The following is a 14,545-nucleotide window of genomic DNA, read 5'->3' as shown; positions in this document are numbered from 1 at the left end:
CGGAGGCCGCCAGAGCCGCAGGCGGAGCGGGGCCGCGCCGAGGCCTAGAGCGGGGAGCGCCGCCCGGCCCGGAAGCGGCGGCGGCGGCGCGGCCTAGCGCGGGGCCGCTTACCCTGCATGCTGCTGACGGCCGCGTGCGCCGGCTGCCCCCCTGGGCCCGGCCCGCTCCCTCCGCCCGAGCCAGAGCCGCTGCTGGGGCTGGGAGTCGCCATTGTGCGCGCCGGAGACGGAGCGGCGCGGAGCCTGCAATGCAGCAGGGACCCTCCCAGGCAGGACACCTAGAGCCCCGCCGCCGTATAGCAGGCGCCGGAGCCTCCCCGTCCGCCGTCCGCCCCCGGGCTGGGGCTCCCGCTTAACCCCTCCCAGGCGGGGAGCCCGCGGCCGCCCAGGCTGCGTTCCGCTGCGGCGGCGGTGCGGGCCCGGGCCGCTGCCTTCCTCGTGAGGCCGACGGCCGGGCCCGGGGTCTGCCGCCCCCCGCCCCGCTCCTCGCTTCCAGGGCGGCCCCTCCCCGCCGCCGTGCCCCTGCCCCGCGCCGCCGGGCCGCTCGGCGTTGCGTACTGCCCGCCCGCCCCCACGTCCTCCTTCGGAGCCACCTCCGCTCCCTTCCCCCGGGGTGCAGCGCCCGGCTGCGGGTGGGCAGCAGCTGGTGCCTCCGTCTCCTGGCCTCTGTCCCCACCCCCACACCCAGCACCGCTGTGCTGCGTCCCTCTTGCTTTCGCCTGCAGTGCTCCCCACCAGGGAGACGTTGCTCACTCCCGCCAGGAGTGGCCATCATCCACTTTTGGGCCACTGCGTGCCCTCCATGAGCCCCGTGTGTGCCGTGATCCCAGTGTGATGGTGTGCCCCACTGTTTCACCCAATGAACTTGTTTGACCAGGAGTGCCCAACCTTCTTGTTTCCCTGGTCTCTCATCTCCGCCTCGGATCGGGCCAGCAGTTTGTCCAAGCAGTACCACATTTCTCAACACACAACCCCTTCCCTCACACTGGCAACTACCTGTCAACTTGTCTTCTCATGACTTACCTGAAACCCCTACCTTGCAGAGCTTAACTTCATCCTGTGTTTTCCATTACAGCCAGGGCAACAACCTCCTTCCGCTGCCACTGTCATCATTTTATTTCCTCCATTAGCTGCTGTTAATTCCAGCACATTGCATCTGCTTTGTCTGTGGTCCTACCTCTAGTTCCAGTCTTAGTCTAAGGGACAGCACCATGCACCAGGGACTGGAGCAGTAAGATTTGTCCCAGAAGAAAAGAGCTTTCTTTCCACCCCACCTCCTTCACCTGCAGTAGTCCCTGTTTCATCATCACAGAAATAATACTGACTTCTTTTATAACTTGAGATCCACTGATGAAAGTGGTGTTCCTGATCATCTACCCTTTCAGCTCCATCCTTTTCACACCAAAAGGACTGCAGTCAACTTTCTCCCTGTCACTGATATGGCTTCCATGGGCAAATGCCGGAGAACACTCCTCATGCACTCAGGCTCACATCCCAGTGACATGTTTGCTGGGTTTGATCTTAGGCTCCAACCCATCCTACTCTGGCCGCTGCTTCCTCTGGAGTCATTGCTAACTCTCTTAAAGCTGCACGTACATTCCATTCTCTTTGCTGCTTTGGAGGGAGAGAAACAGGAAGCCCTCATGCACAGAGCTTCCCACAAGGACTTCCTGCATGTGGTCTGCATGGGCATCACTGGTGGCAATGGTGCCACCTCTTGAGGCAAGTCATGTTGGCACTCAGACCAGTCTGCAACAGAGAGGACAGCCCCTGCTGCACGCAGCAGCACAAGCACACGTCTCCAGGAGAAGATGTATCCTTGTCCTCTGCTCCTTTACTCCCAGAGGAGACTCCTCATTCCCATCAGAGTGGGTTTGAGCAAGGCAAGCAGAGCAGGTGCTGTGACAGCAACCAGATTGAGCCAAGATGCCAGACTGCCAGGCGAGATAAATGCAATGAGGAGAGCTGAAGAAAAGATGGGAAGTCAAGTCCCCAGGTCATCGTCTGGGTCAGTGGGGACAGGGCAACAATGCAGCTGCAGCACTGGTCAGATGGGACCTGAGTAAAAGCCCTGGTTTAAAAGCAGCACAGAAAGGAAGAATTCAGGACCCCACCTGAGGATTCTTCCAGCTTTTTTTTTCTTTTTCTTTTCTTCAATGTTACAAAGCCAGCTGATGCTGCTTTTGAAAAGCTTTCTTTTTTCACCCATGTGAACTTATGTATAAAGGCCTGAGTGGGGGTCACGTGTAGTCTAGTCCCTGGCACTGAAGACATCTCCCCTAATTCCGCAACTTTCCTTTCTCTTCCCTCTCCTTAAGCTTTCTCTTCTGCTCTAACCAAGAGTGCAAGCTCAAAGCTGACATCTTATAAGTCACAATAAAGAAACCAAGTGCCTGCTGGAAAACAGTCAGAAGCTGACAGCTGCCTGCCACCTCTGCTTCAGGTCACCTGCATCTGGTTCGCATAGGTAAAGATTATACTGCTTATCTTGTTTTGCCCTGCAAATCTAGGAGGATCAACAATATCTGTCCTAAGAAATGTTTGAGAAACTTGTTCTTAAAGACCCCCAGTGACGGAGATTGCATCATCCCCCAGCAATCTGCTCTGTCACTCTACTATCCAGACATTAGCTGAAAGCCTAATTTAAGCTTTTTTGTCTGAGCTGAAATCCTTTACATCCCTTCCTGTTCACTACAGCAATACAAGACAAGTAATTCCCTTCTTTGAAATGACCTCTAAGGCAATTGGTGACTGTTTCCCTTCCCCTTTTTACTCTGACTTTGTCTTCTACAGACTGCATCAATCCAATTCTTTCAGCCTTTCTTCATGTTTTCTGTGCCTCTCAGAATCTCCACTGTACTCCTTTGACTTCCTTCTGATGATCTGCGTTTTTTTTTTAAATAGTGTCCTGTCTAGGCACACTACTGCAGCTTATCCTGCTTTCCAGGATGGCATTTGCCTTTACTATCACCAGTGTTCAGCTTGCTCACCATTATACCTCTAGACTCTCTTGAAACCCTCTATCTAGCTGTTCCTTCACCAGTATTTGTGTTGCTCATCATAATACTTGAGGCTGTACCTGTTGAATTCTGGCTCTTTCCACCAATTATCAGTTTGGCACCGAACACTGCTGGTTTTGTTGCCATGGTGTGGATTTAGGGTTATCTGTGGAGTTTATAAGGTACTCTCGAGTGTGAATCATCCAGATAAAGAGAACTGGAGTCAAAATGGAAAATACTTTCAATATGTTCTTCCATTCTAACAGTCACTGATAATTAGCCCTCGAGGTACAGTTTTCTCACCAGAGTAGTCATATCTTCAGAGTCAGGTGAGCTGATGTTAAAACCTAACTAAAGTTAACATACATAGACCTACTACTTTTGACTATGAAAAAATAATGATTACAAAAACTGTGTTATGCTGGAACATTAGAGTTTTTTGCTGAGAAGTTCATGATGGCTGTGCAATGCTTTGTTATATTCCAGGTACATACAAGTGCCTTGTTCAGTGGGATCCTCCAGAACTTTGTACTGGGGTACTGAGAAGGTCTTTAGAATTATAGAAAGCATCTGGCAAAAGCATAAGGTAGGTCAGTTTGTGTGAGCACTGCAAAATAATGAGGTAGGAAAAGGGTTGTTAACATAGGATTAAAATAAGGACAAAAAGGAGGCTTATCTATTAAACACTTCAGATGTTCAAATTCTGAAGTCAGCAAAGCAGTGAATATGAGGTTCTTCTCCTTCTCACTAAGGCAGATTCCATCCTTCCATCCTCATGGGACACGACCCATCAATTAATGCAAATAAGGCCAAAGCCTGTACGGCAGTTGACTGTGTAGCCATGCATTTATCTCCAGTATTTTCCATATTTGAGCTTCAGTCAGGATCTTTGGACCAGGAATGCACTAAGTCCTCCAAGCCCTTCCTCATTCCACCTTTCCACCCAGACCAGTTTTGATCCAACCAAAACCAATCTATGGCCGCTCATGGTAGCATCATCAGTGTCTGCAAGGATGAAAGCTATGGTGTGGTCACTGGAATGGGTGACTCTGTCAGTGTGTGACAAAAGGGCCAACTGCTCTACACTGAAAGAACTTATTGCTTTGTCTCGATAGACGTTACTGTCTGAGCTCTTCTGTGGGATGTACAAAGAGAAGCAAGCAGGTTATGTGCCAAAATACCAAAAATCTTGTTTTGAGAGGCAACAAAAATCTCTCATTTGACTCCAGAGAAGAGCAAGATCTGGGAAACAACCTCAGGCAATGCACCAGGAGCCCTGCTGTGCATGGCAATACGGGAAGATGAGTGGCCGAGTCAGAACTGGTGTAGTGATGTGATTCGATGTCTTTGTACCATGCTTTGTTGCAAATTGCATATAAACTGCTACAAAAATTCATGGTAGTCACTCATTTCCCTAATGGAGGAGGGAGGTCTCGGGATCATAACACTACACTAACATAACACTACACTACATAACACTTAACTAACATAACACTAGTGAAACCCTTGTAAACCTGCCCTTGGGTCCTGCTTCTTCCTCAGTTATGGAATGTCCCAAGTTAGCTTTGTGACAAGTGACATCTCTGGTGCAGGTTCTTGGGCAACAGCGTGGCACTCCCAGGATCGCAGGTTGGCTGTCTGGTCTGCCCCTCCAGCACTTTCAGTAAAAGCTTCTGTCCTTCGGTTGGAGTTCCCTAGATGAAGGCAAGCATGGGTTTCTACCAGCTAAGTAACAAACTCCCAGAGGTATAACAAGGAAGAACGTTTCATCTCACATTGAACCAATTTTTAAGTTGCTCGAATCATACAGACGTACTGAATGTTCTTGGCCTCCCTCTTACGGGAGAAAGCAGTATTGCTGGAAACTCATTCCATTCAGAGAAAGTCTCTTCAGTCCGTGTGGGTGGTTCCAAGTGTTCATGATCGTTGGTAAAGCTTTGAAGTAAACAAACTTGGACTCATTTTTCCAGTAAGTACACCAAGTGCTACAGATCTGTTACATTTATAAAATACGAATGATTACTTTTGAATCAGAGTAGCCAAGAATAAGACAGCCTGATGAAACAGAGATGCAACAGAAACAGAGTTTGCAAGTCAATCCCCTCCTCTCCCCCACCTTCTCAAGAGAGGGGTCTTTCACACTCTCTTACTCGTGTCACTGTGCTTTGCTAACTCACAGATTGACAGCCCCCACGCAGCCCCTTCCAAGCACCCAGCAGATGCTGCTCTTCACCAGTTTAGCAGCCCCCTACCTCACTGCTCCCTTCTTTTCTTGGTGGCTTCCCCTAGGGCAGTAGAACACACAGCTGAGCTGATCTCAGATCCCACTGCTGCTTGGTAAGGCAGCAGAAATCATGTCCCACTCCACGCACAGCCCTGATACTGCCTCTCTGACTGTTTCTCTGCCTCCTGTCCATGGCTTTCTCCCAGCTACTCTCCAGAAGCTGCTGCTTCCCCTCTGTGACATGCCAAGCAGCAGCTCTCCCTGCAGCCCAACCACGGCCTTGGTGCAGGGTTGTGCAGTGAGTTGTGATCAGTCAAACAGATCAGTCAGAGCTCATCCCAGCTGAGCTTTCGTTTTGCAAAATTGGCTAATATGGAGAAAATGGACAGAAATTCACACTTTTGCTTCCCAGCTGAAAAGAGGTAGTGTACAGACTCTGTTTTTATTTTCCCATCATATAAATTGCTCTAACAAAAGATACTCTATCTTAACATTCAACTCTCTTTATTCTTCCTAGCAGCACTATTACATTTTATCCAGCTGGAAGTCCTTGACATTTCTCTTTCATAGCCTGAAATACCCTCCCCTTTCTTAGCAAATACATTCAGAAGCCTGGCCTGGACCTGGAAATTAAGCATAAAAACTAACAGCTCTAGTACTGTCCAGACGGCTGTGCAGAGAGGTGACTGTTCCAAGCCATTACTTCTCACTGAGCATCCTAACTGTTGGGTGATTTCAGTACACTGCCCCCTGTACTCACTGCTGGAGCTCAGCTCTTCCAAGGTGAAAGGAATGGACTGAAGATCTGGTAGCAGAGGTTGCAACACAGAGACAAACTTGACTGAGTGCTCTCTGGCCAGGTCTTACATCCTTAAAAAACATGAACCAAGGAATTAAGCATTGTTCCTGCTGCCTCACCAAAGGGATTCAGCTCCTTGGAGACTTACGGAAAATTTGTAAGGACATTTTGCCTGTTTCTCTTGGAAATACACAGTTCAAGCTGGGTTTGCTGAGAGGAAAACAAAGTGTACACATCCTGCTGCAGTGTAATCCCTGAGCTTTTCTCTAAGGATTGGTAACCTCTTCCTGGAGTGCTTGTTAATAGGAAAGTTGTACACTTATGGGCACCTGTGGAGATCAGTTTAATTTTGATGGGCTTCAAATCAATTTAAACGTCGAGGGGGATTTAGTTATATTGGATGTGGCCTGCTGTTCTGCCTGCAGCTGCCAGCAATTGTTTAAGATACAGAATAAAACAATTATTATGAAACATAAAGCCTACTCAGTGGAGCTCTAACAATGGCAGCCATTTACAATGAGAGCTCTTGCTTCTTTGCAACATACTGTGCAGCAGTTTAATTTCTCATAACCTGTACAAGAGAAGACTTAGCTAAAAATAGCAGGACTAGATGAGCAGTCATCCCCTTCACAAATGCACTCATATGTCTTCCATATTACAGTTTGGTGAGATGCGAGTGGAGTTGAACACTGCTACAGCAATCAGTGGGACAAACAGCCCAACACTTGGTAACTATCACTTTGGGAGATAAGTGATCAGGAAATGATGAGGAAGTATTGTTTTTCTGAGCAGTACTCTTTTTGTTCTCCAGGCAATGCAAAAAAAAAAAAACAAAACTGAATCTCTTTTTCAGTACAGAATGAATCCTAGACCATAGGGTCTATACAAAAATAGTGATTTAAATCCCAGCATGCTGGCTGGGAAAAGCATAAAGCTCCTTTTATCCCCAACTAGATATTACTCCTCATTACTTCGGGCTCTTCAAATCACAACATTCCCAAGCTGTGATACCCAGAACTGTTTTATTTCATGGCTCTGGGGAGATGGGAGATACATGTGAGATGCTCTCAAGTAATGACAAGACCTTCTCTTCTGTGAATCCAGATGCCAGTATCTTCATTATTTCTACAGTACACAAAAAGTCATGTTTCAGATACCTGCTACTACATAAATCTTTCTTCCATGTTGACTGCGTGTAGAGGCGGGCCCACAATGTTCTTCATGACTAGACAGTGGTTCTCAACTACAGGGAGGAACCAGACTGCTGCATTCACAGAAGCTCCTTACTTTGTCTTGCTTATGCTGAAAAATCAATATCTAGTCTTTCATAATCCTTCTTGACCAAGATATCCCTGAAAACAGCAGCAACAGCCCATCTTGTACCTTCCTGTCAGCGTTGGCCGCTCCACAAGTGACAGGAGCTGGGAGGGACAGCACAGGGCAAAGGATCATAGAATCATAGAATCATGGAATCATAGAATCACAGAATCGCTCAGGTTGGAAAACATCTTAAACTCATTGATTCCAACCACGACCTACCCAAACTACCTAACAGCCCTCCACTAAATCATGGCCCTGAGCACCACATCCAAATGTTTTTTAAACACACCCAGGGATGGTGACTCAACCACCTCTCTGGGCAGCCCATTGCAGTGCTGAACAACCCTTTCTGTAAAGTTTTTCCTGATACCCAACCTAAACTGGCTCAGCTTGAGGCCATTTCCCCTCATCCTGTCACCAGTGAGCAGAGACCAGCCCCACTCTGCTGCAAGCACCTTTCAGACATTGGAAGAGAGCAGTAAGGTCTCCCCTCAGCCTCCTTTTCCCCAGACCGAACAGCCCCAGTTCCTCCAGTCTCTCCCCATAGGCCACATTCTCCAAGCCCTTCACAGCCTTGTTGCCCTTCTCTGGACCTGCTCCAGCACCTCCATGTCCTTTCTGTACTGAGGTGCCCCAAACTGAACACAGCACTCGAGGTGAGGTCTCACCAGTGCTGAGCACAGGGATAAAAGGGAGATGCCAGCTAGGGCTTCTTCTACCACCTCTGTGTGGGGTGAGCAGTGCAGGCCCAGGAGCTGCAGCCAGACCCAAATGAGAATCTGAGCCACCAGGGAAGTCCTTGATGACAAGGCAGGTCTAACATCAAGCTGGGCAGTCAATCTACAGGTGATGGCCAGGCAGATCCATGGTGGTGTGACAGGTTACGTCTGTGAGTCAATGGCTGGCTCAACAGGCACACAGACCTTTGATGAGCTGGAGATGGGCAGTCCTGGGGCAAGGCTGCTCAGTGCTCAGCCAAGGCTGTTCTTGTAAGGGCTCATGCATTTTGATAACTACAGAAATCACAGAATCATTTAGATTGGAAAAGACCTCTTACATCATCAAGTATGTCTGTTAACCCAGCACTGCTATGTCTCCTACTAAACCACGTCCTGAAGCACCGCATCTGCACATCTTCAAAATACCTCCAGGGGTGGAGTGTTTGCAGTTCGCTTCACTTCAGTCTTACCGTGCACGTTTTCATGTTTATTTCCTGTTTATTTCCTCAAACAATTATCTACTTTTCCTTCCTGGTACACGATTTATTGCAGAAACACGAAAATGCTGGCACGAGGGATGTCAGGACGGCTCCAGTCCATCACCCCACCTGCAGCAGGATTATCGGCACCAGCAGCCCAGAGCTTAGCCCAGCCAAGCCTCGGAAACCTCCAGGGTTTGAGGTCCCACAACCCGCCGAGACACCCGCTGCCGGCCGCGCGGCCCCGGCAGGACGAAGGGCGGCCGGCCCGCCCCCCGCCGGAGGCGGAGAGCCGTGCCGCCATGGCGGGGCTGCCGTGGAGGCTCTGCAACCTTCTTATGGCCGCCTTCTTCGGGCTGGCGGCCGTCGTGCAGGTGAGGGCAGCGGGCGGGACGCCGTCCCAGGCCGCGGCGGAGCTCGGGCTCGCGGCCTTACCGCGCTCCGGCGCGGCCCCGGCCCCCCGCACGCCTCTCTCCTCCGCGTCCCGCCCGCCGAGCCCGGCCCGGCCCGCGCGGAGGCTGCAAGGGCTCAGGGTGCGCTTCCTCGCCGCAGGTAAACGATCCCGACGCTGGCCTGTGGGTGGTGAGTACGGCCTGGAGCCCCGCGGGGCTGAATGTGGGGCCCTCGCGCTCGGCTAGCGGCAGAACGCGGAGCGCGCCGGTCCCGCCCGCCCCGTTTCGCCTGCGCTCGCCGGGGCTCACCGGCTCGGTTGGCTCCCGCCAGCGCGGGCCTCAGCGGGGATCCCGAACTCTCAAGAAAGTTAAAGAAGACTCGCTCTCTTCTGTCTAATGCTGTCGTTCTCAGGAGCGGCCGCCAGTGGTCCTGGGGCGGTGTGAGCGGGGCTTGGAGCCGCAGCGGCCAGAGGTGTCCGTGGGTAGCGGGAGCCGTGGGTGGGTCCGTGCCCCTGCCGTGCCCCTGCGCTCCCCGCACATCCCTTGAGCGGTGAGCCCAGCTGGCAGTGCCGAGGCCGGGATGCAGGAACGGGGCTGCTGCTGTTCCCACCCGGTACGGTCGGGGAGTGGGGAGCAGTTCCTCGCAGGGCCTTTCCCGAGGGGAACCACAATGCAACCTTGGAGCTGGAGCACGAGTTCTGGTGCTTGGCTGACCTCCTCCAGCTGTGTCACACAAGGATTTTGGGTGGCAGGTAGGGGAGCACTGGGTTTTTCCTGCACACAGGGTAGTGCTAGCAGTACTGGGGAATATGGAAGGGAGAGAGCTGTACAGCTGCTTTGTGCATCTCACAAAATGTTGTGGAGAAATTGCTGTGGGTGACTACATCTCCTTCCTTAGCTTGCTAAGTTTGTGTTTGATTAATAGGTTGTCTACTTGGTGCCGGCTGCCCTTACGCTGTTTGTTGTCCTTAACCCTTTGGTAACAGGTATGATATCAGTGTGTAAAACAGAATCTCTGCTCAGATTTTGCCCCTGAAAAGTTTGTTTTCACTGAGTCACAGGTCAGGTTGTATGGACACGTGTCCTGCTACGTTTTGTGTGCAGAAAGCTGAGGGACCTGCTTCTGCTGAAGGTAGTATTAGTATTTGTGATTGGAAATGCTGCAAGCAAACACAGGAGCCCTACTTAAAGGGCTGCCACAGGGTTGGTCTTACCACTACACCTTTATTTAAGCACTCATGCAACAAATGGAGCACAATCCTGGGAGCATGTTCTGAACCTGGCTCTGTTGTTGACCTTAGTACATAGTTTAATTCATGCAGTCTCTCTGTTGTAAAGTTGGGTTTTTGCTTACCTGTGTCATATACAAGCTGTTAAGCTCTGTACAATGCTTTGAGAGAGCTAAAGGTCTTTTTTAGTATCAAGTACTACACCTGCTCCACACGGCACACAGGCAGTGGTGCTGATGCTCAGAGAAGTCTGTGCAGTGACTGAGTTTCCAGTGTTGCACACTGAGCACTAACCTACATGAGGTGTTGAAATAATTGTTCAGATCAGATATGGTCCAGGACTCCAGAAAATAAGTTTTAATTTTTAAATGACTGTTACAGAAAAACGTAAGTAAGAAAACTCTCCAAACCAAAAGATAGTTTAGAAAGCCAACACTTGTTTATTGCAGTGCTGGGTGCATGGGGATCCTTCCACAAAGCATGCATACCCCAGAGCTAGATCACCCTCACTGTATGCAATATTCATGCACTGTGTGCATGAATATTCATACAATTCCCATGAAGTTCTTGCCTACTCTCAGGATTGCCATACATGTTAAATCCAACATTGCACCTGCCCTGTTCAGTCAAGGGGTTCTTGCAAGGGATCTCTTAGTTGGTTTCGTAGTTTACCTGTAGGTAGCACTGATGTTGAAATACACAGACTGCGCTTTGGAACTTCTTTCTCTCTTAGATTGCCCCTTGTTGCCTTCCCACAATGTTTGCACAAAGGGACCTGTTTTTTGAATTACAAACTGAATTGTTTAAATCTTTGGTATCATGACTATTGTCAATTAAAGTAACTGTATCTTCTCTGAGTGAATGTTTAATCTGATTTGAAACTACGCTTCTACCAGAAGAGAAAACCTTTAGGAGTACAGTCATTGTCACAAATCACACCATTACAATTTTCCACCTTAAGCATACAGTGTGGCACCATTCATAAAAACAGAACCTATGAGAATCGCTGCCTGTGTTTTCAGACATTTCAGGGGAGGCTTGCAGTAGGTACAACCTCAACATAGTTGAGGCATTCAGCTGGTTAGGAGAATCTGCAAGCTAATTTACAGGTATGTTACTTGCACCACAATCTTTAGGAAATCAAGATTAAAACTGCACAACTGTTGTGTAATTTGACATTATGTAAATTCAACAAGTGGTCTTTGTCACTCAGGCCTATGGAACCTCTAATGCAGCCTCTGCAGAGCTGCAGTGAGTTTGGCCAAATTATTAGTTTATAGTGTTATTATGAAGTTAGGTCACAATGAACTCTTGAATTTTGGCAGCCCATCATTTTTCATGCTTGCCTGGAGAAGTCAGTGCCTAGGAAAGACTGCTTTTGACTTCCCAGTGTTTGCTATGAATGTTGCTGAGATCATCTGGAGCTCAGCATGTGCCATTTCACCTCTCCTCCTCGAGGAAATGGACATGGAAAGCGAGAAGAAACCGTGGGTCCATTCAGATTTTTCATGTCTCTGTTTCTCTAAAACATTAGTCCTCAGCCCCGAGGCAGAGATGTCATGTTGCTCATGGTCACTGGCAAAAGGTCAGAGGGGGGCTTGTCAGGGAGCATGGAGGCAGATGCTCCTTGTGCCATGGCGTTAGCACTGCTGGTCAGAGCTGTGAGCGTGCACTCCAGAAGAGGTGTTTCTCCTAATTAAGCAAACTCCCATTTGTAATCTGCCTTCTGATTTTCTGTGCACACTGAACGCTGGAACATGTTTTGCTTGCTTAGGCTAACAGGAAACCGTTTTCTTTGCAGCACTGCTGCCAAGAACTTGCATTCCTGGGAAAGGAAGACCCCAGCTCGCTAGTGTACAATTTCAACAGCACTTTCTAGCAGCTTTCCATAATCATACATGGTATTAATTCTGTCTTCCTGCCTAGGGCATATGTGCTACAGGCATTTCTGTTAGCAGCTTAGTTACTCTTCAATTCACAGAATGTACTTCATGCTACATTGCAGTTTCTGCCAGCTTATTCTTTTCCTCAGAAAACTTTTTTTGGAGGAGCCTCTGTGACCTTCATTCTGCTGGCTGTATTATTGGGGCCATTTCCTTGGCTTACTCTTTGTTTGCATATACTCAAGGAAACATCTTGCATGAAGAGGAGGGCAGGTAAGTACTGAATTCCCCTGAAAGACTTTGGTACACCAGGCTGTCTCCCAGTGGAATACAGCATTACAAACCAGCAATTTGTTGGATAAAAGGACTGAAAGGCAGCTGAAGGATCATGCCTGAATCCTACCCAACTGAGGCAGCTAGATTTAACTGGGGACAGTTCTGGCTTTCAGAGACCACAGGACAGTACTGTGAAATTGCTGTGTGTTGTGCTACAGGAGCTGTACAAATAGCATTTAGTGGTAAAAGCTCTTGAGGGGATACCATTTCTGTGCTTAACTGTCACAGGCTGCTGAGTCCTCTGAATTGCTGGGTACCAAGGAGGAGGAAGGATCTTTCACCTGGATATTCCCTTGACTGCTTGGCTAAACTGGGTGCTTGCTCAGCAGAGGGGAAGCAGTAGCAGCTAGCACTTCTGTTTACAGTGAGGAGTAGTGCAGTGTTGCTTTGCTATATATATTGATGAGGAAAATGTATAGAAGTTTATTTTTATATTTAGTATATTTTTATATAGAAAAAGTTATATTTTCACTTATTTTTTATAGTTAAGTTTATTTTTATATATGTGGGTTTTTTTTTTTTAATAGAAGGGATTTTTTATATTAAGTTTAGCAATGGAACAAAAGCAGAAGCAGGAATTTCTGCAGCTGTACAGCTGAGTTGTGTGTTTGTAGATTTGAGGTGGGAAGCAATACTGTAATTATTTGAAGTGCAGTCCCTATGACATATATTTAACATCTCCAAAGGGAGACAGCCCATACTTACCCTATTCTTTTGGAGGTAATCTGCATTTTTCATAAGCAAGCAGATGTTTCTGTTATTTTCTGATCTAGTTTTTGTTTGGCTTTCTAGAGAGTTGTTTGGTCTGGTGATCATTACAACATGGATGAGTCTTTGTCGCAGTTCAGCAAAGTAAGTTTTTCTTAATTCACTCATATGTTCAGATTTAGTGAGTAGCTTCTTGGAAACCTGTAGGTGATTTTGGCTGCTTGTTCTTCTACTTCATGTTTTGATGTTTGTGTGGAGCTCAGCTCTGTTGGATCCTCTCCAACTCATCATGTTCTGTGATTTTCCCATTCATGTTACCGTCTAAATCTTAATCCTCAACAGCAGTATTTGGTGCTGCAGCTTGTAGGATCCTTTACATCTAGAAGTCTGCAGAAGTGGGGGGAAGAAAAACTTAAAACATTTTTTTTCTTGCTTCTTCTGCAATAATGAGCAGGAGACACATTCCCCTTTTGTACAAAGACAGTGTGCTCTTTCTGTGGAACAGGCCAGTGAACATGAGCCACTACTGCTAATGAAAGCTACAAAACCATTTCTACCATTGCTCCCAAATTAAGAGCTTTCCAGTGAGTGCTTTGTCTAATGGGGTCTGCTGCATTCTACCAGCACGGACAGGGGTGCAAGTGCTTTCCCTTCCAGCTTCTCTGGAGATCTGTATTACAGCAGTTTCACTAAATTAATTTGTAACAGCTGGGAGCATGATAAGTCTCAGGCTGCCAAACAATATTTTGTAATGTTGAAACACGCAACAGTGTTTCTGGGCAGTGCTTTTGTCACCTGTTTCACACAGCCTATGAAGGTGGCAGAACACATTTCTGCTGGCATATGGTACAGCTCCACTAAAGACTCTGCTGATGCAGCTACAGAAGCTACATAGAGATGACACAGCAGCCAAAGGCTCTCTGCTGTCTTTAGCCAACCACAGCCATGGCAGTGGTAGCAGTCTGAATTGAAAGTGCACTGTTGCATTTGCTTCTTTGTAGGAATCCGCTGGGTGGAATTCATCTGACTGCTGCGATCTTGGTTGCTCTCTTCCCCTTCGTTTCATGGCTGTACATTTATGTGAACAAAGAGATGCGAGAATCTTGGCCAGAACACTGTAAAACTGTGATTTGACCAGGTGGAGACAGCACATAAATAAATATTCTGACCTTATTTGCTGCTGCTTTTTGGTTCTTAATGAAAGGTTAGTATCAGTCTGACAGGACAGGAATGGGCGGCTGCTTCCCACAGTGTGGCTTGAGGCTTCCAGGAAAAAAAAATGAAGAACATTGTCAAATTTAAGGGGAGAATTTTTCTATGGATACTGTTCAGCCTGCTTCTTTGGATGTTTTCAAAGCATCCTTGACCTTCTTGTGATAGAAGATTAATTATTCAAAATATCTGGGCATCCCCAGTTCAGTCTCTTCTTCCACCTTGTATCTTGGAAAGCTACTGTT

At 48.0% G+C, this 14,545-nt stretch overlaps 2 protein-coding genes across 4 annotated transcripts in view; one reads left to right on the top strand and one right to left on the bottom strand.

The window, feature by feature from the left end:
- MAP2K4 (mitogen-activated protein kinase kinase 4) overlaps positions 1-228 on the bottom strand; it is an 82,440-nt gene extending 82,212 nt beyond the window's left edge. For both annotated transcript variants that reach the window (XM_042833358.1, XM_042833360.1), the window contains exon 1: positions 113-228. In XM_042833358.1, the coding sequence (XP_042689292.1) occupies positions 113-212 (100 nt within the window). In that variant the 5' untranslated portion in view covers positions 213-228. The remainder of the gene's footprint in view (positions 1-112) is intronic.
- An 8,582-nt stretch (positions 229-8,810) lies between these two features.
- On the top strand, positions 8,811-14,261 carry TMEM220 (transmembrane protein 220). Of its 2 annotated transcripts, XM_042833337.1 has the most exons (6): positions 8,811-8,914; positions 9,093-9,122; positions 9,858-9,918; positions 12,194-12,317; positions 13,173-13,232; positions 14,090-14,261. In XM_042833337.1, exons 1-6 carry the CDS (start codon positions 8,843-8,845, stop codon positions 14,220-14,222), a joined length of 480 nt encoding a protein of 159 aa, XP_042689271.1. In that variant the 5' UTR covers positions 8,811-8,842; the 3' UTR covers positions 14,223-14,261. The 2 variants fall into 2 exon arrangements, with proteins under 2 accessions (XP_042689271.1, XP_042689272.1); XM_042833338.1 differs by lacking the exon at positions 9,093-9,122.
- Positions 14,262-14,545: the final 284 nt, after the last annotated feature.

This window comes from Centrocercus urophasianus, unplaced genomic scaffold (genome assembly GCF_019232065.1).
Source record: "Centrocercus urophasianus isolate 14NV4802_14NV808 unplaced genomic scaffold, USGS_Curo_1.0 seq_41, whole genome shotgun sequence".
Classification (NCBI taxonomy): Eukaryota; Metazoa; Chordata; class Aves; order Galliformes; family Phasianidae; genus Centrocercus; species Centrocercus urophasianus.
This window is presented reverse-complemented; position numbering and strand designations above follow the sequence as displayed.